The sequence below is a fragment of the Musa acuminata genome, chromosome BXJ2-3 (assembly GCF_036884655.1).
Source record: "Musa acuminata AAA Group cultivar baxijiao chromosome BXJ2-3, Cavendish_Baxijiao_AAA, whole genome shotgun sequence".
NCBI classification, from domain to species: Eukaryota; Viridiplantae; Streptophyta; class Magnoliopsida; order Zingiberales; family Musaceae; genus Musa; species Musa acuminata.
Window position 1 is genome coordinate 664,586 of NC_088340.1, and position 24,654 is coordinate 689,239.

Consider the following 24,654-nt stretch of genomic DNA (forward strand, 5'->3'; position numbering starts at 1 on the left):
GGTTTGAAGAGGTCGGCCCTGTACGCTCTCCCTCTTTCCGTCGATCCCCTGCCACTGACCAGACGCAGTTCTCCGTTCACTTCATCAGGAGTCCGCTGTCCTTGTCGCCTGCCTTCGCCTCTCGAATAAGAGAACAGAGTTCGTTTCTAGTTTCCTCTTCTTCTACTCTTCTAGGGTTAGGTTAGATCGAGAGATAAAGAGGGAGAGAAAGGGTGACAGAGCTGCGTCGATGGATAGGCACAGAGGCGACCGCTCTGGGGACCGCCACGGCGACCGTTCGGGAGACCGCCAGGGCGACCGGTACGGGGACGGCGGGCGGCGGACGTCGTCCCGGTGGTCCTCCGACAGCCCCACCCACCAGCACCATCGTTTCCCCAGAGGCGGTGGCGGTGGCGGAAGCGAGGGGTTATCCAGCGGCGGCGGAGGGGCTGGGCGCTACCACCCCTACCGTGTTCCTCAGGACTCCCCTGTACCGCCGCCTCCTACTTCTGGTGGCGAAGGGTTCCGCAGTGGTGGCCGCGGCGGCGCCGGTGGGGGTGGCTTTGACCCTTCAATGCAAATGGGTGGCCCTAGACGTGGCGGGTTTTCCGGCCGTGGAGGTCCTCCTACAGGTAGCTTAATGCATTGGATCTTTTCTCCTTAGGTCGTGTTTAGGGTTCTTGTAGGCGCATCGGAGTTTATGATAATTTACACTGGTAGCGAGCTAGGGTTTCTTGGCAGCTAGTCGTGGTTACGTGGTTGTTCTTGGATAATATCTGCTCTTGTCTTTTTTAACCTATGCCTAAGTTTACTTCCAAGGTTCAATATCCTCGTAACAATTAGCGCTGTCGCTGTTGCATTACTTTGACTTCTTGTAGGAATCGTTGCCTGGATCTGAATTTTTGGGCTTCGTTTGAAAAATTAGAGGAATCGATCAAGGGCAAGATTAGGTCCTACAATGGCTATGCTTGCTTTCATTTCCTTCGCTAATGATTTATTATTCCATTGAATCAACCTTCTGCTTTTCTCCCATTTGGAACTTTGATTAACTAAAATTGATTCCACGGGCTTCCTTGGAACCCCAACCAGCCGTGCCTGACTTCTTCTGCTTTTATGATTGCCATAACTGGCCACTGGCCAGCATGTGTTACATATGTGAATTCTGAACTTGTCTGTGTCCCATGTGGAATAACTTAGTTCTGCTTTTCGAATGGGAGCTATTTTTATATGGTATTTGTTCACTGGCAGGACTTGATCTGAAATTGGGATTTACTGGGCCTCAAATTCCACGGATTTGTCTCCTTGTCTCTTGCTTGTGCTGATAATACTGTATGTCTTATTCGTTCACCATATGTTTTTGTTGAACATCTGTCTGCTCCATTCGAGTTGATCATATGGATTCCTGATAAGCCAATGTTGCCTTGATCATATAACTCAATGACTTATATTTTATTCTCTTTGCTTGTGATTGCTATGTGTGGTCAGTTTATCTTGTAATATCTCATTTTATTTAAACCAAACATATATATTATGCATGTTTTTTGTTGCTTTTAGATTGACAATTTATGATTATAACACAGTCAATGTTTTTGGACCTTTGTTGACCTACGCAGCACATAAACTTAAAAGTTAAATTACCTAGCTTGCCAGCCACTAGTGCAGCGCATATACTTAAAAGTTAAATTACCTAGCTTGTCAGCCACTAGTTGTATCTGAGCTCACTTATGACTGTTAATTGTTTTTAGTAGCAGCGATCTAAAATTACCTTTGAACCTTCACTGAGTTATCTTTTTCAAATTAGCTATAGCAAAGTTAAAGTTCATAATATCCTTCTATGTTCATATCCTCTTTCTCTCTCTTTCTAAGTTCTCATCGGTGTCCTTGATGCATATTAGCCATGCAATTGCCACATACACATAATTATTCTGTTGTTTGTTGCATTCTTGTATGATATTCTGCTCCATCATTAAACATCTCTCAAGTTTCTGAAGATTGGGATATTTATTTGAGTTTTGGATTGGTATCAGTCAGAATCAACCAATTGAATTGGTGAATTAATGTTTTGGAAAAAACAAAAAAAAAAGAACAATAGTTAATATTTTTAAAAAAGGTGATATAGTTTGTAAATTCATTCTGTTTGTTATATAATTTAACAACGCATTCTGTTTGTTATATGATTTAACAACTCATTCAATATATTTATTCCAGATTATTCATACAACATATTTTATTATTACATATAAATTAGGCTTCATTTTGTTACTTTTTTTTTGAAAATGTTTTTGACAAACCATACTATTCATGTCATGTTGTGGGGAAAACTCTTATCTAGATCTTGGCGATGGGCACAAATTTGCAAAACTATTTATTGGATCAATTCCAAGAACAGCAAGTGAAGAAGATGTGAGTTTCTATTTTATATGTTGCTTGCTTTATTTTTTATGTTCCAATGTGATCCAATGCATATGATTATCTTTGGAAACTTAAGTTTTTGAGGTGGTAAACGTTTCTATTTCTTAATAGTATTTTAGTGAAAAATGATAAACTGAAGTACAACTACAAATTCATTTATTTTCTAGTATTGTGTGAGTCAAATTCATTATATTTGTAGTAATAGTAAGGTTATAAAGAATAAATTAGGGTTAAGGTCCATTTTAGCCATTGTGGTTTTGGTCATGGATCACTTAAGCCATTATGGTTTAGTCATGTTTAAAATAACCCTTACATTTTAAAAAAACGTAGCATATAAGCTCCTCCCGTTAAGTCTGAGTTAACAGACGTTAGAGTATGCTTATGTGGCATGTTGACTCACAAAAAACTATTAGTATAATGACACGTGTAATTTAAGTTCAAAAAAGAGTTAAGGCCTATTTTAGCCTTTGTGGTTTTGGTCATGGACCACTTAAGCCCTTATTATTTACTCGTGTCTAAAATAATCTCTATATTTTAAAAAATGTAGTATATAAGCCCCTCCTGTCAAGTTTGAGTTAACAGACATTATATTCTGCTTACGTGGTATATTGACTCACAATCGAATCAACAGTAGTATCTTGCTTGGAACTTTTCCAGCATACTGCTCCTCCATTCAGGGTGAACACATACCCTGAATTAGACACTGCTATTATCGACATCGGAATAGAAGCTCGATCCGTGTAGCCCTCAATCCTGAGGTTACTTCCTTCATATACCAGTAAAAGATCTTTAGTCCTTAAGTACTTAAGGATACATTTTACTGCTTTTCAGTGCTCCAAGTATGGATCCGCCTGATACCTGCTTGTGATACTCAGAGCATACACTATATCAGGCCTGATATATAGCATAGCATACTTGATAGACCCTGTCGCTGAGGCATAGAGTATCTTATCCATGTCTGTTTTTTCTTTAGGAGTCTTTGGGGACATACTCGTAGAAAGAATATCCCATGTCTCATCGGTATGAGACATCTCTTGAAATTTTTCATGCCAAACCTTTTGACAATTGTGTCTATATACCTAAACCGAGACAAGCTGAGCATCCTCTTGGATCTATCTCTGTAGATCCGAATGATAGTACCCTTGCAGATTCTAAACTTGGGGTTGATCTCTTTAGGGGATCGGCCTCCTGGAACTCTATAGGGGTTCCTCCCTCCAAGTTGCTGCTCAAAGGCTGTAGAAAAGATTCATCTATTGCCTATGAAAAGAGAAGGAATACATGGCTATTTATAGGGCTTCTAAACCCTAACTCCTAATATGACTCCTACTTAAGACTCTTACTTCTAACCAACTCCTAATATGACTCATACTCAAGACTCCTATTCCCTTACAACTCCTAATTCTTCTATAAGAAAAAACCTCCTAACAGAATGTCCCTTTCAATTAGGACTCTCCTAGCTAGAGTCCTAACAGAATGTCCCTCTCAATTAGGACTCTCCTAGCTAGAGTCCTAACAGACCCGCCCTCTTCAAATCAGCCTTGTCCTCAAGGCTGAGATTCCATGAACTCAGGGAACCGGGTCTTCAGCTCCTCATATGGTTCCCATGTGGCGTCTTCAAGTGGTAGATTATTCCAATGCACTAGTACTTCAGTAGAGGGATGTCGGCGACGCATCACGATCCTGCGATCGAGGATGGCCTGTGGTTGGGCTTGAATGACTCCATCCTCAGTTGTGTTGGGCAGTTGGATCTGGGGTGACTCGTGTTCTCCCAACTTGGGCTTTAGGCATGATACGTGGAAGACAGGATGAATTTTGTCATCTTCAGGTAATTTAAGTCTGTATGCCACGGCTCCAATACGCTCTGTGATCTGATAGGGCCCATAAAAACGTGGGGATAGCTTCATGGAGGCTCGAGTGTTGATAGAGAGTTGCTTGTATGGTTGTAGGTGAAGATAAACCCAATCTCCCACTGAAAATTCTCTTTCACTTCGTCGTGTGTCGGCTTGCTGCTTCATTCTGGCTTGAGCGGTAGAGAGATTATCTTTTAACAGTTGTAAGAGTTTGTCCCTATCAATCAATTCTTGGTCAACCTGATCTACCTTGGCCGAGCCAATTACATACTTTGGAATCACAGGTGCTGGTCGACCATACAATGCTTCATAAGGGGCACATTTTGTAGATGAATGATATGTAGTATTATACCACCATTCGGCCCAAGGAAGCCATTTTGCCCACTCTTTCGGTCGGTCGCTAGCGAAACACCGGAGGTACGTCTCTAAGCACCTATTTACCACCTCTGTTTGGCCGTCAGTTTGTGGATGATATGCTGTGCTCATCTTGAGTTTGGTGTCTTGTAACTGAAATAACTCGGTCCAAAATTTACTAGTGAAGATCCTGTCACGATCACTTACGATGGACCTTGGCATCCCATGCAGTTTAACAATATTTTCTATGAAAATCTGAGCAATACTAGCAGCAGTGTAGGGATTTCTCACAGCACAAAAATGAGCATATTTCGTAAGTCGATCAACCACCACGAGAATCGTGCTTTTACCTTTGGAAGATGGCAGCCCTTCAATGAAGTCCATGGAGATGTCAGTCCACACTGAGTCTGGTATGGGTAGTGGTTGTAGCTTCCCTGGATTTGCCACAGTTTCACCCTTGTGCTGTTGACATACATCACATTGTGCCACATATTCAGCAATAATTTTTTTCATCCCTCTCCAATAAAAATTTTGCTTCACTCTTTTGTAGGTTCTTAGGAATCCAGAGTGCCTTGCTGAAGGTATAGAGTGCATTTCATGCAAGATGATTGCGATGCAAGGGGAGTCAGGTATAAGCACAATGCGACCTTTGTAGCGTAAATCCCTCGAATCCCAGGTGTAGTGGGCTATTGCACTTGGATCCTCCTCCAATTTTTTTATGATCTTGCTAATCTCTGGATCCTTCTTCCATTCTTCCCTAATGTCCTCGAGGAGACCGGTGGTAGGAAGGGAGATGGCTGAAACCTTAGCTTGTTCAGGTAGTCGTGAGAGTGCATCTGCAACAACGTTTTCTTTCCCCTTTTTGTAAATAATTTCATAATCAAATCCAAGAAGTTTGGTTACCCATTTTTGCTGCTCAGGGGATGATATCTTTTGCTCCAAAAAGTACTTGAGGCTTTTATGGTCAGTTTTAATTTGAAATCGCCGGCCGATCAGGTAGGGTCTCCACCTCGTTACTGCGTGTACAATGGCAAGCATCTCCTTATCATATACTGACATATTTTGATGGGAGGGAGATAATGCCTTGCTAGTGTATGCGAGTGGTCGACCATTTTGCATGAGAACGGCTCCAATTCCGACTCCAGATGCGTCGGCCTCAATGATGAAGGGTTTATTGAAATCCGGTAGCGCAAGCATCGGCGTTGTTGTCATGGCTGCTTTAAGTTTGTCGAAGGCAGCAGAGGCTTTGTCCGACCATTGGAAAGCATCTTTTTTCAGTAAAGAAGTGAGTGGTGCACTGATCTTCCCATAATCCTTAACAAATTTTCGGTAGTAGCCCGTTAGTCCAAGGAACCCCCGCAGTAATTTCACGTTTGTAGGTTTCGGCCAGCCTTGCATTGCCTCAATTTTTGTTGGGTCTACCGCCACTCCTTCTGATATTATATGCCCAAGGTATTCTACTTTTTGCTGGAGAAAGCTGCACTTTGGTTGCTTAACAAAAAGAGTATTCTCCCGAAGGATCGTCAAAACAATCCGTAAATGCTGAAAGTGAGTCTCAAGAGAAGGGCTGTAAACGAGAATATCATCGAAAAATACCAGCACAAATTTACGAAGAAAGCTCCGAAATATATCATTCATGAGACTTTGAAAGGTTGAAGGAGCATTAGTGAGTCCAAAAGGCATTGCCAAGAATTCATAATGGCCATCATGTGTGCGAAATGGAGTTTTTGGAATGTCATCGTTACATACCCGAATTTGGTGGTAACCGGATCGGAGGTCCAACTTCGTGAAGACTCGAGCTCCTTTCAATTCATCAAGAAGTTCATCCACCACTGGTATTGGGTATTTGTCCTTGACGGTGATGCCATTTAAAGCTCGGTAGTCGATGCACATCCGCCAAGTTCTGTCCTTCTTGCGTACAAGTAGCACCGGTGAGGAATAGGGGCTGCAACTTGGTCGAATCACCCCTGTTTCAAGCATCTCCTTTACGATCTTTTCAATTTCATCTTTCTGGAGGTGAGGATATCGGTATGGTCGAGTGTTCGCTGGTGGCTTGCCCGGAAGGATTGGAATTCGATGGTCATGTTGCCGAGAAGGAGGAAGACCGCGCGGTTCAGCAAATATGTTGGCAAATTCAGTAAGCAATTGGGCAAGATTTTGATCTTCAAATTCTATTTTCTTCCCCTCTGGTTGCTACTGGAGGTGCATCAAAAAGGCACCATTTACCTTGTGTAAAACTTTCTCCATTCGTTGGGTCGAAACAGTGGTAACGTTGCTTCCGCGCTTCCCGCGTAGGATGATCTGTTTGCCCTTACAGTAGAATTTCATAATTAATTTAGAAAAGTTCCAAGAGACATCACCTAGTGTAGTCAGCCATTCTATACCAAGCACTGCCTCATAGTCATCGATTGGTAGGAGGAAGAAATCGGTGATAATTTCTTGGTCTTGCAGTAATAGTTTCACCTGCGGTTATCTTTGGTCGCACTTTAGGATTCTACCGTCGGCAACCTTTACATCGAACTTGCTGCAACCTTCAATATGCAGTGCCATCCGAGCAGCAACCTTACTATTCAGGAAGTTATTAGTGCTACCCGTGTCGATGAGAACAGTGATCGGCTGTTGTTTGAGAAGGCCTCCAACTTTCATCGTTTGCGGATTTGAATAGCCGGCTAGTGCGTGTACCGTAATGTCGGTCGGCTGTGGCTCTTCTTCCATATCTTCTTCTTCATGTTCAAGGCTCTCTTCTAGATGTTCAATGACCTCTTCTTCTACTGGTTCAATCATAAGAAGTCTACCTTTTTTACAGCGATGCTCGCGACTCCACGGCTCGTCGCAATGCCAACATAACCCCTTCGCAGATCGCTCCCGAAGTTCTTCTCTTGTTAACCTTTTCGGTGCAGGGACTCGGTTGATAGTAGGGGGGGCTGAGGGCTTTAGTATTGTAGGTCGTGGAGTGATCCTTGTCCTCCGGGCTTCATGGTTCAATCGCTCCTCTTGAAGTCGTGCGAAAGAGATGGCTGCCATAAGCGTGTATGGTTGTCGCGCCTTAACTTCTCCCCGGATCTCCGGCTTTAAGCCCTCAATAAAAGTCCCCAATAACTGTTTTTCAGACCAATCACGAGTTTGATTAGATAACCTTTCAAACCTGGTTTGGTACTCCTGAATGGTGGAGGTTTGTTGGATCTTTGCTAGTTGTCCGTCAATGTTCTCGTAATAAGTTGGTCCGAAGCGGATCAGTAGTCCTTCTTTGAATTGTCGCCATGAAAGGGCTCCATAAGTGTGTTCAAACCAGTCAAACCATTGTACGGCATCCCCTTCAAGATGTATAGTTGCAATTTCCACCATGGATGAATCCGCAGTTTTATGGTACCGAAAATATCGCTCAGCGCGCGAGATCCAACCAATTGGGTCTCCTTCTTCCCATCTAGGGAAGTCCACTCTCATGCGCGAATAGTTGGGGTCGGTCATAGAGCCTCCCCTCTCTTGGAAGTCATCTCTTTGGGCATGATGTGATTGGTTAGAGCTCTCTCCTTGATGTGATTTCTTCGGGCTTGGTGGTCGGCCCAAACTGAATTCGGTAAGGAGAGTCCGAATCTTATCCTCCATTCGTGCCTCAAAGGCTTCAAATTTAGCATTGATTGCGTCCTCAGATGCCATAGTATATGACTCCAAATCTGTGATGTTAAGATCTCTCTTTTGTTGACGAGTTAAAGGCATGTATAGGTTTGATAAAAATCAGTGAAAGGTTGCTGTAGAATTGTGTTGTCTTCTAAGAGCAGAATTATCGTCAAAGAAACAGCGGTTTCTCGACGAAATCTCCATAAAAATTTGAGAGATTTGAGGAGAGAGTTGACAGCAATATCTCAGTTTATATGATAGCAAGGATGTCCATCAAGAAAATTTCGACAGTAACAGCAAGAAAATTGGTGTAAGTTGCGATAGCAGAATTCTCGTCGAAAAATTTCAGCAACTTACGATGAAAATTTGCAGCAATATAGGAACGAATTTTTTTTTTTTTTTTTTTTTGGATTTTCGGATAGGGATAAATAAATTGCAGCAGCAGTAAGGTAGGAAACCAAAACCTGTTGCAATTCACGGGGAGATCAAAGGTTGATCTGCGGTGGTGGAGATGATGGTGGAATTCGGTGACGATCTTTTAAGCAATTGTGGGAATTGCTTTGGATGGTTGTGGAGGGTTGATAGATGGCAATGGAAGGGCAGCGAGATGCCAAGAACGCTGCTCTGATACCAGGTGATAGAACCCTTGTAGATTCTAAACTTGGGGTTGATCTCTTTAGGGGATCGGCCTCCTGGAACTCTATAGGGGTTCCTCCCTCCAAGTTGCTGCTCAAAGGCTGCAGAAAAGATTCATCTATTGCCTATGAAAAGAGAAGGAATACATGGCTATTTATAGGGCTTCTAAACCCTAACTCCTAATAGGACTCCTACTTAAGACTCTTACTTCTAACCAACTCCTAATATGACTCATACTCAAGACTCCTATTCCCTTACAACTCCTAATTCTTCTCTAAGAAAAAACCTCCTAACAGAATGTCCCTTTCAATTAGGACTCTCCTAGTTAGTCTTAACAGAGTGTTCCTTTCAATTAGGACTCTCCTAGCTAGAGTCCTAACAGAATGTCCCTCTCAATTAGGACTCTCCTAGCTAGAGTCCTAACAGAATGTCCCTCTCAATTAGGACTCTCCTAGCTAGAGTCCTAACACCGAATCCCCAATATGTACGATGCTTCCCTTAAGACTTTCATGGAGAAATGTTTAGAGAACGAAGCCTTTGTCGGTTCTGTCGGTATTTCAGCGCATCTTCATGCGTCACGATCATCCATCTCGGTCTCGTGGGTCCTGCTATCGCCTACACGCTCCTGCTGCGTCTTCTTATATAATTACAATTTAATTACATACACACAAGCCCGATAATAAACAAGAAAAAATTAGAGGTTCGTAGGCCTCAATAATAATGATAATCACATCACATGTACACACATCACACGGTCTATGATCATCCGTTCACATCATATATCACATGTACACATTACCATGTAGGACTACTAGATGATGATGATGATTTTGATGATGATTTTGTAGCCTTTTGGGGTACCTTACCCTAGGGTACCCCATGCGGCCAGGGTTTGCCTTGGGCGGCCAGGGTTCCCTAGCCACCACCTTGGCCCATGCGGCTAGGAGTCTTGGCCGCCAGGGGCACTTGGGCGGCTAGGAAACCCTAGCCACCTGTGGTGCCCCTTGCAGCCAGGAAACCTAGCTGCAGGGGTTGCCAACCTGCAGGCCAAGAGCTCTCTTGCAGCTCTCGGCCTCCCTGCTTTTGACCAGGCCGAGAGCAGCAAGATGTGCTCTCGGCCAAGGCTGCAAGCAGCCTTCGGGAGGATTGTCACTTGCTCGAATACAAGTATCGAGAGCTAAGTGGTCCACCAATTTCGTAGGGATAGTCACCCAAAAGTCCAACTCCACATGTAAGCGGTTGACGTTGGAGATGCAAGGATTTGTGAGTGTTGATTGAAACTTTTATTGCTAATTGGAACCCATTGAAGTACATGGTAGGTTTCTTGATAAGCTCTGAGACCAATTGATGTAGAACATGATAGAGAAATAGGAGAGCAAGAGAGGAGAGAAAGAGAGGACTGAGGTTAAAGATTAGAGAGGAGAGGAAGAGAGGAGTGAGATTAGAGAGAGGAGGCTAGAAGAGAGGAGATTCAAGTATTTTTCATTTAAATTCATCCATTGAGAAGCTCCACTATTTGTAGGGTTTTATGAGCCTTAGTACAAATGTAGGCAAGGACTCCCAAGAGTAGCCTCCTTATATGCCTTCTAGAAAGCCAAAATGTGACTTCTAGGAGACTTAATCAGCTTTAAGGCAACTTATTACAACTAAGAAGAAAAAAAGTGCATTTAATACAAAAGTAGAGTTTCAATGTTAGCACCTAGAAAGACTAAAAGACTTCAATTTTTCACCCAACTCTTAGAGTTTCTAGGCTAACTAATTAATGACTTTTTGCTGATTTCTTTCCCTAGAATAAACTCTTCTAAAATCGTTTATAAAGCTAGATGGTTCTTCATCATGGACTTAATATGGTTTCCTTATATCATGGCAACAAGTCAGCAACCTAGTGGGACTGCTTATAATATACAATCCTCATTAACTGAAGTGATGCTGGTGGTCATTTATCTGTAATGGATGCCTTCATTATGCTCATTCTATATTTTTTATAATGAAGATCATGAATAAGTGTCAATTAGCAGTAGTGCTTCTGACAGTTTTTTATTATTTGTTTTTCTAGTTATACTCTGAGTTGGTCTTATGGTAGTAAGACTGCCTATATCTTATTCTCCTTAAAGTTAAAACCCTACAATCCTCATTAACTGAAGTGATGCTGGTGGTCATTTATCTGTAATGGATGCCTTCATTATGCTCGTTCTATAATTTTTATAACGAAGATCATGAATAAGTGTCAATTAGCAGTAGTGCTTCTGACAGTTTTTTATTATTTGGATTTCTAGTTATACTCTGAGTTGGTCTTACGGTAGTAAGACTGCCTATATCTTATTCTCCTTGAAGTTAAAACCCTCAGTGGTAGGTGCATTATGTAGTTATTCCTCTTTAAAAGGAACCAACTGAAAACATTAATAGTATTGGAATATTTTATCTGATAATGTCACTGATGGACTTGTTTTAATTGAACATAATACTAAAATAATCTTGTATAATGCGTCATGTTATGATTGTATTGGCAAGAGTGGCCTTTATGTCTCAAAAACTGATTTCTTGTTACCACATTCCAGTGCTTTTTCAGTCAGAGAAATGTAATATTGCAGTTGCATTTTTTCCTTTCTACCTACCTTGATTGGTTATAAGACTCAAGAAATACAGACATGCAATTTAACTTGTATTAGCATGCCTAAAGTACTGAATAGAAGTTTTTTTTTTTGCTGCAATAAGTTGTCTTATGCTTTGATTAAGTACAGGTGCCATGATCTACTTGTTTATCCTTTGTGTCATTTCTTGAACACATATGTTCTTCTGATAGTAAAGTAGATATTGGTAACTTTGACTTTCTTTGTAGTTTCTTTTCCTTATTTTTTTACATCTAATTCTGCGCTTTGGTACAATTTTGGTGCTGCATTTTTTCCCTTAGATTCGGCCCTTATTTGAGGAACATGGGGATGTAGTTGAAGTGGCCTTCATCAAGGATAGAAAAACTGGTGAGCAGCAAGGTGAGCTTAGTTCCTTTTTTTTTGCTATTTATTGTTATTTGTGTCTGTCTATTTTTAGACGAACAATAAATTCATCTCTACTCTTAGTTAGGTTTTGGAATAGTTGTCAATGCCTATTGTTTTAGTTGGAAAATTGCCCTGCTATTCTCTTTCTACATCCAGAAAAATGTAAAAGTTTCAAGACAACTACTAATTGGTTGTTTTAGTAGTCAAATAAGTTCTATTCTAGTATCATTCAGTGTGGCAGTGCTTTTCATGAGCAGGTGTTGAGAAAATCACTGGGGTATATAGGTTGGTTAGATTACGGTTTGATGCCATTTTCAGTAACAGCAAAGCACTTATGTATGCTTTGCAAAAGGTGATTACCAGCATAATAACAAGCCATATTTCTGTATCTCAATCATGAGATTAAGTTTTGTGCCTTAATTGGTTCTGAATTGCATCCTTTAAATCCATAATATTTATTGATCTGGTATGGCCTTCTTACACTTGTTGATCAACATTGTAATCTGGTATCGTAATTGAGCTCTGCCAAAGGTGGATTGCTTGTGTGAATTATTAGGCCATTCTTCCTGTTGTTGCACTTGAATGTTTTGTGTTGCTAACAGCATTATGCTTGAGAACCATTGCTTTAAGCTCTACCAAGTAGGAGCTATCATAGGTGATGAAAGGTCAAAGCTTGCTTGAGTATATTTGTATTCATGCACTGGCCAACTGTATTTTTGGTGCCACCATCTGAAAATTTTGATCTTATTGAAGCTTTTAATCAATTTGAAACCGAATTCTGGCATACTCCTATGTTATGTATTTCCACTTTAATTTTTGTTCATAGGTATACTCCTACCATGCTTCTTTAAACATTATAGTTATTTTTTGTGGATTATATCAATTTGAATCTTGAGGGACGTCTTACTGAGAACCTAAGATCCTGATACCTTCTTTCCAAAATAAATATGTGCTATGAGCAACCATCAAGGGACCCTCATCCAACCTTTGGCCACAGGCCACCCAGTGCGGTCCCAAGGTGTTGAGATGGTTGATGTGTTGATTATGACATTATGTTAATAGAACGTGTCTGCAGATTCACATGCATTCTAAATTATAGGAAATTAATTATTCAATTGGATCAATAAACATATACCTCGATTTGCAGGCTGTTGTTTTGTGAAGTACACAAATTCAGAAGAGGCAGACAGAGCCATCAGGGCTCTGCACAATCAGTATACTTTGCCTGGTGTGAGTGTATAGTAATTCCCTATGCTGAAGTATCTTCCTTTTTCTTTGAACTTTTTTTAGTCATATTACTCAGCAAACTGAATATTTCCATTGTATCAGGGTTTGGGTCCTATTCAAGTAAGATATGCAGATGGGGAAAGGGAACACCATGGTATTATCTTCTACACTTAAGCAATTTTAAGACTAACATACTGATGGTAGATCATGTTTGGACTGACTCTTTTTAGCAATTACATCTTGCTTCGTCTCTAAATTTAGGTTTTTCACATATGAAATAAATTTTCATTAGGTTGAACATTTTAATGTCAATTCTTTGGAAGTAGGAACTTAAATCCTGCATAAATTCAATAAATTCTTTTTTTAATTTATATTTGAACCTGATGTCAACCTGTATTTCAGGTGCAGTTGAAGACAAACTATTTGTTGCATCACTGAATAAGCAAGCCACTGCAAAGGAGATTGAAGAAGTGGGTTTTTCTATTATCTATTAAGAAATATTTTGAACTGTTTTTTGTAATATCATTTGGATCTGATAATGCCAATAGTAATTTTTTAGTCGAACTTTCAAACATATTATGAAACAATGTACTACCGAAGGTAAATAAAGAGTCTTTGAACTGTGATATGTGATTGAAAGACAACATTTCAATCATTATTTTTTTATTCTTGAGTTATTTTAGTAATTCATTACTTAGAACCTTGTTGAGTGTGAAAAGTCTATGACAGATATTCTCTCCATACGGGCTTGTTGAGGATGTCTATATTATGAGAGATTCATCTAGACAAAGTCGAGGTATGTCTTGTACTTTGTGCAAAATTTTCACTCATAATTTCATTTTGCTTTCTTCTTTAATATATTAAGATATGTATATTTGATACAATATGCGAAGGATGTGGCTTTGTAAAGTTTGCAAGCAGAGAGATGGCATTGGCAGCTCTAAAAGCTCTTAATGGAGTTTACATTATGAGGGTAAATAATCTTTATTGGGTTTCTTATACTGCATTTCTTAACTTTTATATGATATACTTCTCCTTCTGCTGTCAGGGATGTGATCAGCCATTAGTTGTTCGATTTGCTGATCCAAAGAGGCCAAGGCCTTCAGAACCAAGGTCTAAATAAGTTTCAGAAACATATATAGTTTTACATTTTATAATAATTTGGTTAATGATAATTTGATGGTTGGCCCCTTTAAGAGAGTAGAATCTGAAAATTTTACCTCCTAACAGATACTTCTTCAATGATTTGCACTGCAGGGGTGGTCCAGCATTTGGTGGTCCTGGAGTCAGTCCTCGATCTGAGGCAGCATTAGTGATCAGGTATATTGAAAACCAATTCTGAAGTGGAAGTATTAGATGAGAGTGTTGAAACTTGAAAGAGTAATGACACTATCTCCAGGAGTTTATTATTTATATAACTTTGAAGAGTTTTCTCCAGAAGTGATAGAAATATGTAATATGCAGATATTATTACAAAGGCATATTTGGTTTTATATATTGAGTTTTGAAGGTTGATATCTAGACTCATTTTTGTTCCTATAGCACTTTAAAATACCAGGATTAGATTGTTCACTTCCCAAATTGATATAACGGATGATTGTACTATACTTTCTTATCTTATTTAGGCCTGCTTAATAAACCATATATATCACTGCCTTCTTTTTTCTTTCCCTGCTTTTTTCTTCAAACATGATTTGTATGAAGCTTGGGAAGAACTTGAACCTTTGGTGCAGGCTGTGCAGGTTATAACACAAATCATAACCTTGCACTGTACAGGGCCTACAGGCTTCACTTCATTTAGAACCAATTTTCCCTCAAGGCTTGTGTTAGAAACTTTTCTAATTGCAGCTCAATATTTCAATGTGTTTGCTGTTGCTTATTGGTATATTTAATTATAATAAGAAAATTATACTATGTTATAGTTTTCTATTGAGTTAATATCAAGGTTTCAAGTTTGGCAATTTTACTAATTGCTTGATGTTTGATGTGGAAAATTCTGAGAGCTATCTTCCTAACCAATTAATAGAGCCTATTCGTTTTTTCAATTCATTCTTGGTTTTAGATTCTTCCAATGTCTTAAATTGAAGGTTGAGACAAATACTTTGAAATTTAACTGCTTGTTATTTGTACCGTGCCTATTGAAGTTAAATGACTTTTTGTCTTTTGGTTGTAGACCAACAGCTAATCTTGAAGAGCCAAGGAATGGTCAGATGCCTCCTGATGCCTGGCATTCAATGAATACACAGTCACTTGGACCACCTTCTCAGGTTTGTACTAAAGTAATTGGCAGCAAACCACAAAAGGTGGTACTATCACCGTGCTTGACATACAAGATGGTCCTTGTTTCCTAATCCTTGTGGCTTTTGTGGTTGTTTAGCTTTGCGTCTTGGGACCGACTGGTGGGCCTACTAATGGATCTACTTTGAGTCTTTCAGCACCACTTTTGACAGAACAGGTACTGGGACATGGTTGTCCTTGATTTGTCACTAAGCTTGTTTGACAAATTTTGTTATATTACTGAAAGTAGTCAGAAGTGATGCAAATTCCTTTGATACAGAGCTTCAACCCTGCAATGGTTTCAATCAATCCTGCTGCTGGTCAAGAAATATCACTGCTGCAGAAACCACTCATGCCCTCCCAAAGCCTACCAACTTCTCTAAAACTGAATCAGAGCCAACAAACTCCGGCTTCCAACACACGGACATTAAATTTACAGGCACCAATGCAGCAGCTGGGCCAACTTCAGTCTGCTGGCTTAACCTCCTTTAACCAAACTTTACCATCACAACAGTTACCTGGTATTGGTGGCCAGCCATCCACATCACAGTCGTTAATCCAGCAGAATGCCTCTACTGTTGCTCTGCAGGCTCCCTTAAGTGTACAACAGCAGGCTATGCCTGCTATTGCTCAACAGCAGTTTCCTGCACCAAATGCTGCACAGCAACTGCTTCAGCAGTCTGTTCAACAGTTTCCGTCACAACTACCACAGATGCTGCTGCAGCAGCAAGCACAAACTTTGCAATCAAGCTTTCAATCATCACAGCAAGCAATTATCCAGCTGCAACAGCAGCTTCAACTAATGCAGCAACAGCAACTTTCTCATGCTGCTAAAGCACAAGTAAGAAAAACCAGATTGGTTACTGTCATTGAATTTTTTTTTTTTACAGGATGTATTTTTTTATGCTCAACTTATGGATGTTTCTAATGTGAATTTTAGGAAAATATTTAACTTGTTTTTACATATCATGGCCTTGTTCATGCATATCCTAGAATCTGGTTCTTAACTTAGTTATTCTGGTACTGCAATATTGTTTAACTGTTTTCCTTTTCCAATATGGATTGCATTCTGCAGTCTGCATGGAGCGGATCACCACCAACATCCACCATTGCATCTAGCACGCAGTCTGCAAAGCCCTCTTCTGCTGTTAATGCTTCACCTGCAGTTCCTTTGACTTGCAATTGGACAGAGCACACCTCTCCTGAAGGATTTAAATACTACTATAATAGCATAACACGTGAGAGTAGGGTGAGTATGTTTTATTTTCTTTTGCTTGTTATCTATGCATTATGTCACTATGAACTTGGTAAATAATTATTGATTTACTATTTAGTGGGAGAAACCTCAAGAGTTCGCATTATTTGAGCTACAGCAGCAGCAGCAACAGAAATTGCTTTTGTTGCAGCAGCAACAGAAACCTGCTCTCCCGCAACTTCCATCACAGTCTGGTACCCAATCACACACACAGGTTCAGCCTGCCCAGCAAGTTTCTCAAACACAGCAGGTTCAATCTCAAATGAGGAACCAACAAACACAGTTGCAGCTTCAACCTTTGAGTATGGTCAGTAGCATCAGCATGATTCTAGAAATATTTTATTTCCAAGCTTTTGATTGTGTTTACTTAAGTAGTTATTTTGTGGCAATGTTGTTAATTGGTAAATTTAAAAGATGAGAAACCGGAGAAACTTTTTCTGAGTCTAAAGAGCCACATAATTCTGTTAGTTCTGTTTGGCAATTGCTCAATAAACTCAGTGGTTTTTATTGGTGGATGATAGGAGTTACCTTAGTCATTTGTTTCTGACTTTTTCCATCATCATCCGCTATGTTGGTGTCCTGTTTTGTTGTAGATTTCTTATCTAACCTCATATTCTTCCAATTTCTCAGGACTTTAACTATGCTCAACCACAAGCAACTGGTTCTGTTGATCATTCCAGAGTCCAACAGGTACCAACTTGAGTCCTTGCCATTAATCCTTGTTTCTACTTGCTATTCACCATCTCTATCATTTCATGCAGGGCATCCGAGTTGCGCAGGAGTGGGCTTTGAAAAACAAATCTGCAGGTATTGATTTTTCACTGGCAGTAAAATTTTTTTTCAAAAAGAATAAATATGAATTGCATAAAAAAAGGCACTGGAGAACTTTTTCCTTATGTGGAATATAAGAAGGAAGAAACGTTGGAAAAATTTCTCATGTTTTCTGGAGAAAATGGAAAATGAAAAGATAATTATACGGAAATCTGAAGAACTTTTTTCTAGGATTTTTTATTTTCCTAATTAACAAATGTTAGAAAATGTGCTTGTAGGGAAAACAACTTACCATGTAGTTTTATATGCAACTAAACTTACCCTTGTATTTTTTTTGTTCCATCATCAGGTTGAAACTGAATGTCTATTTTCAAGAACTTGTATGTCTAGCCACTTCTTCTAGCCCTTGTTTGTGTTGAGATTATCTCGACGCTTCTAGTTCTATTTGTATAATTTTATGAAATTAAGTCATTAGAAATTGTCACCGTTTTTAATTAAGGATTCTCATAAACATGTATAAGAATTTTCTTTTAGAAGAGTCATATTTTATTGTTAGTAAATGGATTATTGACCCTAACATGTATGTCATTCTAATTGCCTATTTTCTGAAAGATTCTTCTCTCTCTGTTTTTTCCCATAAATTTCTCGAGTTTTGTGCAAATTTAACCTTTCTGATATGTCAACTGACCTACATCCTTCAAAAACTTCTATTTTCCATGTGCATTATCACCCTTGCTCTTTTATATCCATCCTTGTGAGCTGGTGTGCTTGTGAGAGCTGAAGGACATATAGTTGACTATTATGTGCTCATGAATTTGATATATAAATGCATAATCCGATAAAACATGTTCCTATATCCCCTGACAAACTAATTATGCATGGATCGACGACCGATCAGCATGTTTCTGATGCTGTTGGAGTCTCAATCCGATATCCAATTAACTAGTCTGTTAATTTCTAATATCTTTCTGCACCATGTTTTGGCTATTCAGTGGTTCTTTTGGGTCACTACAGTCTACATTGTGATGCAATCTCTCAACTGCACTTGTTTTTGTTCCTTCATCAGACTTTTTTCCCTGTTTATGTTTTCTAGTGGTCTCTTATGTGGACTTGTGAAACATCAATTGATGTTTTTTCCTCTGACAAACTTTTTTTCCTGTTCATGTTCCTATATCCCCTGACTTCTTTCCCTGCAGTACCAAGAGATCTCATGTAGCCCATTTTGAAACATCAATTGATGAAGCTTTCTCTTGGGATAAAGGTCTCTTGGTACTGCTTTGTTTTGTTCATTATTGCCGTGGTCACTTCATTCATTTAGGTCGCGGTTTTGTGATTTTGGGCTATTTGAAAGATCTAATACTGCACTGAGAATGCATGACAGCAACATTATCTTGCATCACAACTTTATAGCTTCAGAATAAGATTTGACTCTGCCCATTGCTGTTCTCTGTTTAGGTTCTTGATGGTGCCGTCATCTGGGAGCTGCATGAAAAGACTTAAGCAGGCCCTGTGGATGTTTTGACGCAGTGCCAGAAACTCGACTTCCTGGTTTTGTTGTCACCGAGCGAAGGTTTTGAGAAATGCATCAGGATGTGTAAACTGTCAAAGCATTAGTATAAATATAAGTTTCATTTATTTATCAACCCTAAGTTGAAACGTGGACTTGAGATGTGAATTCGAGTAGGAAAGTGGTCCTTGTGGTGATATATATATATATATATATATATATATATATATATATATATATATATATATATATATATATATATATATATATATATATATATATGGGTTATAAATAATAAAAAAAAGATTAGTAATAGTAATATCAATCTTTCAGATAGTGAAGCATTTTTTACTATGTAAATGCGATGTTGAAGCTGCTAATTCCATCTCACCCATCATTTAAATAACACACATACAAATAGCTTCCCATCTTGATCATCAATTTTTTTTAATATATAATTTTTTAATCACAAAATGAAGAATATTAAATCATATATTATACAAATTAAAGTGTTCTAAATCAAAATTTTGTGCCAATAAATACTCTCTCAATGACCAACCTTTATTTTGTCGCAATAGCATATTAGTAATTGGAAGATAAAAAAAATGTAAGAAAATAAATATAAAAAAACAGAAGATAAGAAAGAATGGAAAAAGGAACTCATACTCGTCCTACCTTGTCGATTTCCAGACGAGTTCCTGTGGGCCTTGAGGCGGGCCCCATGTGGGTGGTTTGCTACTCGGAAGACGACGCAACTCACCAAGTCGCGTCATCGCCTATTTGGGCCCCTCCGCCTCCGATTTGGTGCTGCAAATTTATTCATTAATTTCGATTTTTCGTGGGTTTCTCTGTTTGCTTTGGTCTCCCGGCGTCATCCGGTAGATGAAGTCCAAGTGGAAGGAACGGTTCGGATTTGTGCGATGGCGAGGGGATATCGACAACTCGGATCTTGACGCGTAGGTGCTGTTGTCGGATGAGCGAAAGGTCGAGAGCGCTCGAGCCCTGGGACGTTGGATTCTGCCATATTTGGAGGGCATTTTGATACCCTTTCCTTCGAGGAAGAGGAAGATACGAACCTCCTCCGGGCTGAAGGGTTCCGACTTTTCTTGAGCTACGGAGGCGGGAGACGAGATTTCTTATTGGGTAAGCTTGATTGGGTGAACCAAGGAACAGCCGTGGTTCAGATAAGTTTCTCGCTCTCTTCTCCGAATGATTTGCTGTCCCTTTCGTTGATTCTCGTGGGAAAGATTGGATCTTTGGATGCAAGATTTGAGTTGAGAGGATCTTTCTGATGGTTCTGGTGGGTTAGACAGAGAGATTTGACTTTTATCCTGGGGCTATAGGTCTTTTACCTCGTTCTTTGGGTGATTGATGAAAACCGTTCGTTTCAATAGGATCCCATTCGCTGCCTTGGCGCGTCGTCGAACATTTTAATCTGTATTTTTTTTTTCCCTATTGGTGATATACGTTTTCTTAAAACAATAGCAATCAAAAGAAAATAACTGATTGGAAAAAGATTTAGGAATTGGTTATTCTTGTGAAATAGAAATGGGCAAGCCACCGGCTAAGAAGAAGAGTTCGGGGGGTAAACTGAATGATGCAACCTTGAAGCACTGCAAATCCTGTGATTATAGCTCGAAGGTCTTCGATGAGGACACCACAATCTTCATGGACATGGCTCGTGATATGAAAGAGGAGGGCAACAAGTTGTTCCAAAAGCGGGAGTACGACAGAGCGCTAATGAAATATGAGAAAGCCATCAAACTGCTTCCAAAGAACCACATTGATGTTGCGTACCTCCACAGCAACATGGCGGCTTGTTATATGCAGATGAGCCCTGAGGAGTACCACCAAGCAATCAGCGAATGTAATCTCGCCCTCGAGGTCTCACCCAAGTACGGCAAAGCTCTCCTGAAGAGGGCCAAGTGTTTTGAAGCATTGAACAGGTTGGAATTGGCCTGTAAAGACATTGATCTAGTTTTGAGTTTGGAGCCAAACAATCTCACGGCAACGGAGATTTCTAAACGAGTGAAGGAGGAGATGGAGAGAAAGGGCATCACATTGGATGATAAGACACTTTTTCCGCTCCCGGAACCTCTGACGGTGAAAGAGAAGCCAAAAAAGAAGAAGTGCCATAAATCAGAGGAGAAAGTAGTAGTTGTGGAGGAGAAACATGCTAAAGTTAAAGAAGAACCTATGAAGAGCATCAAGTTAGTTTTCGGGGAAGACATAAGATGTGCTCAGATACCAGCTAATTGTACAATGTTGCAGTTGAGAGAGATTGTCGTTAACAAATTTCCGAGCTTGAAGGCTGTCCTTATCAAATATAAGGATAAAGAGGGTGACTTGGTGACAATAACTACATCTGACGAGTTGAGGTGGGCGGAAGAATCTTCGGAACCACAGGGGTCGGTCAGACTTCATATAATAGAAGTTGATCCTGAGCATGATCCTTTACTTGTAGAGGCAAAGAAAGAATCTTCGAGGAAGCTGGACAGAAGCATCTCTAGAAATCGGAGCATCAAATGTGATGACATCAAGGTTTCTTCAGTCTGTGTTGATGACTGGATTGTGCAATTCGCTCAGCTATTCAAGAACCATGTTGGTTTCAATTCTGATGCGTATCTGAATCTTCATGAGTTAGGAATGAAACTATATTCAGGGGCAATGGAAGAGACTGTCACGAGTGAAGAGGCGCAAGAAATTTTTGAACTTGCTGAGGAGAAATTTCAGGAAATGGCAGCTCTGGCCTTGTTTAACTGGGGAAATGTTCATATGTCTCGAGCTAGGAAGAGGTTGTTCTTGTCAGAAAATGCTTCAAAGGAATCAATGCTGGCACAAGTCAAAGCTTCATATGACTGGGCTCAGGGCGAGTACATCAAAGCAGGACAGCGTTATGATGAAGCTTTGAAAATTAAGTCTGACTTCTGTGAAGCTCTTCTTGCACTTGGACTGCAACATTTTGAGCAAGCAAAGCTTTCATGGTGTTATGCAATTGGAAGCAAGGCAGATCTGGAGAAGTGGCCTTCATCAGAAGTCCTAGAGCTATTCAACCATGCTGAGGATAACATTGAAAAGGGAACAGAGATGTGGGAGGAGATAGAAGAGCAGCGATTGAAGGAACTTACTAAAGCCAATGAGGAAAGAATCTTATTGCAAAAGATGGGCTTGGAAGACTACTTCATAGAGCTTTCGAATGATGAAGCCGCAGAACAGGCTTACAACATGAGAGCTCAGATAAATTTACTATGGGGAACCATGCTTTATGAGCGGTCTGTTGTGGAATTCAAATTAGGCATTCCAATGTGGGAAGAGTGCCTGATGGCAGCAGTGGAAAAATTTAATCTGGCAGGAGCTTCTCCAACTGACGTTGCTGTTATGATAAAAAGCCATTGTGCCAATGAAACTGCCCAAGAAGGTAAAAATATTTGATATTGTGGCTGTGTCCGAGACCACAGTGACTTCATCTGGTTGGTTATGGCTAGAATTTCTTTGCACTTAATATTGTGATACTACTGATTTTCAATATGTTATTTTTTTCAATTCTTTTATATTCTGTACTTCAGACATTGATAGTACTCCTTGTGTGAATTAATTCAACCTTATGTAATGTCTCCTGCTTAATACTGTTGGGTATCAAAAGATCTTATCCACTGCTGAATGTTATTAGAAACCTTGATTAAGCACAGGCAAATGTTTGATTGTGCTATGATGTGACATAATATTCTTTGTATCACTGCTGATTGAGCATATTTCCATAAGATTGCTGGGTTTATGTGATTTTAGGCAATAATATCCGTCTAAATGTTATGTGATATCCAAGTATGTGAAGGCCTTAATAACAACTTCATAAGCGATCCAATAATTTCATGGCATCCATCTTATCTGTTAATATTTTTATATATGTACCTCAATAGTATAGTATATTCCATTATACTTTGAGCATCTTTCTAGACTCCGGTAGGTGTATAAACAATTCTGTGATCAACTTTTAATTGCAGGATTTGGTTTCAAGATCGATGAGATTGTTCAGGCATGGGATGAGATGCATGATGCAAGAAGGTGGATAAATGGTGTTTCATCTTTCAGACTTGAGCCTTTATTACGTCGACGAGCTCCGAAGCTGCACCATATGTTGGAGCATGCATGATTTATAAATGACTTTCTGCATCAATTCAGATTCAATGGCCATTGTTGAGAACAGTATAACTTGTATTCCTGCCTATTTTCTGCTTTGCACATAGGTAGCCTCCCACTCTAATTCAGTTAATTTTTCATCTCTAGAATTACATTCTTTGCTAAGGTGTTGTTAGCATAAGTTAGCTATACACCTTATACACATTCTTTTACATACTTATTATAGGACATGTTCTTCGTATATTGTTCATTTTATCTGCTTCACTAGATTTTGCATTTTATTGTTGAATTTCTTATAAACTATCTTATCGTTGTTGTCTCTGGGGTTGCTACATTTTGGTTCCTGTCTAGTTTGCAATATCGGCCACTAGTTTATAGAATTTCCTCTTATTGTTAGTGCTATTTTTCTTTTACATTTATTCATATCCAGATGTCCAAAACGTATACACTGTGCAGTTCATGTGCAAAGGTAGACGATATATATATATTCAACACATATACCTACATTGATGTAACAACTGAGCTCATATAGAATCAGATCCGAGGAATTGAAGGAACATGCATTACTAGGATCTTGTTTTTTTAAATCTTTGCTTTCATATAAATGCCTTTTTTTGTGTGGTTGCTTTGTTCATGCTCACATCCAATTTGCTTGTTGGAAAATTGGAAAAATTGGAAAATCTTACCACAATAGGTAGTGTGGAAAAAAAAATTCTACATGCTTATATAATAAAGATGAATTTTAAAACAAATGGTCTGTATTGTTGCATCACGCTATAATATGCACTGATATGCTTGCAGACTGATGAATGGGACATCGGTACACGCCAGCCTTGCCAGTAATCTACCACTATGATATCTGCATATGTATTTGATTACTGATGCTTCAGCACCAACTTGGGTTGCCTAGTCTCTCTATTTATGTTTCTATCTTTATTTCTAGAAACCATGATATTGTATTCATAGCTTTGCATGATCACCAACTTGGGTTGCCTATTCTCTCTATTTATGTATCGATCTTTATTTCTAGAAACCATGATATTGTATCCATAGCTTTGCATGAACAACGAATGTTTATGTTGCTTTAAGAGTGCCTCTCCCCTCTAACAAACTTGGTTGCTGCCCTTTCAGGTTATCTTGCTTGATGCACTGTAATATTTGATTGTTTACTTCTTGCAGAGAAGAGTTTGTTTTCTACAATCATATAGCAGAATTCTTTTTCCTTCCATGTGCTGGGCTCTCGGGAGCCTAGTCATGCATACGACAATTTGATAAATGGTGGTCGTGCAGTCTGACATTTCCGTCATCGTGCCCTCTTAGTATTGGTCACAGAAGCTTTTTGTTATTTTTTTGAGAGAGAAAACATAATATACGGCAGTGCTCATTGTTTCTCATATACAAGATGATTTGTTTTGTTTGTTTCCATAATGCTTTTGTGTATGTATTAAACAGACAAGTTATATTATTATCAGAAGTTTGAAACAGATCAAATTACTCTTGTAATTATTGTCTTTTTATTTCCTCTCTTGCTGGGTATCATGGATTTCAAGGCTTCTTTTAATAGTGTCATTGTTCTTGTTCTTGCTGATGCTGCAAGTGCTGTAATCTTACTACATGAAGTGCTTTTGGAAGGAA

At 39.4% G+C, this 24,654-nt stretch overlaps 2 protein-coding genes across 6 annotated transcripts; both read left to right on the forward strand.

Annotated features, from left to right (window-relative positions):
* The first annotated feature begins 35 nt into the window (after positions 1 to 35).
* On the forward strand, positions 36 to 19,050 carry LOC135582554 (flowering time control protein FCA-like). Of its 2 annotated transcripts, none has more exons than XM_065097853.1 (18): positions 36 to 611; positions 2,312 to 2,382; positions 11,761 to 11,839; positions 12,993 to 13,075; positions 13,175 to 13,226; positions 13,475 to 13,542; positions 13,802 to 13,868; positions 13,966 to 14,045; positions 14,121 to 14,185; positions 14,330 to 14,392; positions 15,246 to 15,339; positions 15,450 to 15,527; positions 15,630 to 16,190; positions 16,425 to 16,598; positions 16,684 to 16,911; positions 17,235 to 17,294; positions 17,366 to 17,411; positions 18,831 to 19,050. In XM_065097853.1, exons 1-18 carry the CDS (start codon positions 230 to 232, stop codon positions 18,836 to 18,838), a joined length of 2,259 nt encoding a protein of 752 aa, XP_064953925.1. In that variant the 5' UTR covers positions 36 to 229; the 3' UTR covers positions 18,839 to 19,050. The 2 variants fall into 2 exon arrangements, with proteins under 2 accessions (XP_064953925.1, XP_064953926.1); XM_065097854.1 differs by lacking the exon at positions 18,831 to 19,050 and adding an exon at positions 17,725 to 17,773.
* A 762-nt stretch (positions 19,051 to 19,812) lies between these two features.
* LOC103977257 (protein PHOX1) lies at positions 19,813 to 24,580 on the forward strand. 4 transcript variants are annotated; one of them, XR_010484883.1, is made up of 3 exons: positions 19,854 to 22,300; positions 22,884 to 23,126; positions 23,821 to 24,580. XR_010484883.1 is itself a non-coding variant. In XM_065097855.1 (2 exons), the coding sequence occupies exons 1-2, from the start codon at positions 20,431 to 20,433 to the stop codon at positions 23,030 to 23,032; spliced, it is 2,019 nt and encodes a 672-aa protein (XP_064953927.1). In that variant the 5' UTR covers positions 19,813 to 20,430; the 3' UTR covers positions 23,033 to 24,580. The 4 variants fall into 4 exon arrangements, 1 of the variants encoding a protein (XP_064953927.1); XR_010484885.1 differs by having other exon boundaries at positions 24,151 to 24,580; XR_010484884.1 differs by having other exon boundaries at positions 19,855 to 22,300; positions 24,199 to 24,580.
* Positions 24,581 to 24,654: the final 74 nt, after the last annotated feature.

Coding starts and splice junctions, on each gene's coding strand:
- LOC135582554 (XM_065097853.1), top strand. CDS start 230: ATGGATAGGCACAGAGGCGACCGCTCTGGGGACCGCCACGGCGACCGT. Junction 612..2,311: donor CCGTGGAGGTCCTCCTACAG/GTAGCTTAATGC, acceptor ACTCTTATCTAG/ATCTTGGCGATGGGCACAAA. Junction 15,340..15,449: donor CACTTGGACCACCTTCTCAG/GTTTGTACTAAA, acceptor GTGGTTGTTTAG/CTTTGCGTCTTGGGACCGAC.
- LOC103977257 (XM_065097855.1), top strand. CDS start 20,431: ATGGGCAAGCCACCGGCTAAGAAGAAGAGTTCGGGGGGTAAACTGAAT. Junction 22,301..22,883: donor CAATGAAACTGCCCAAGAAG/GTAAAAATATTT, acceptor TTTTAATTGCAG/GATTTGGTTTCAAGATCGAT.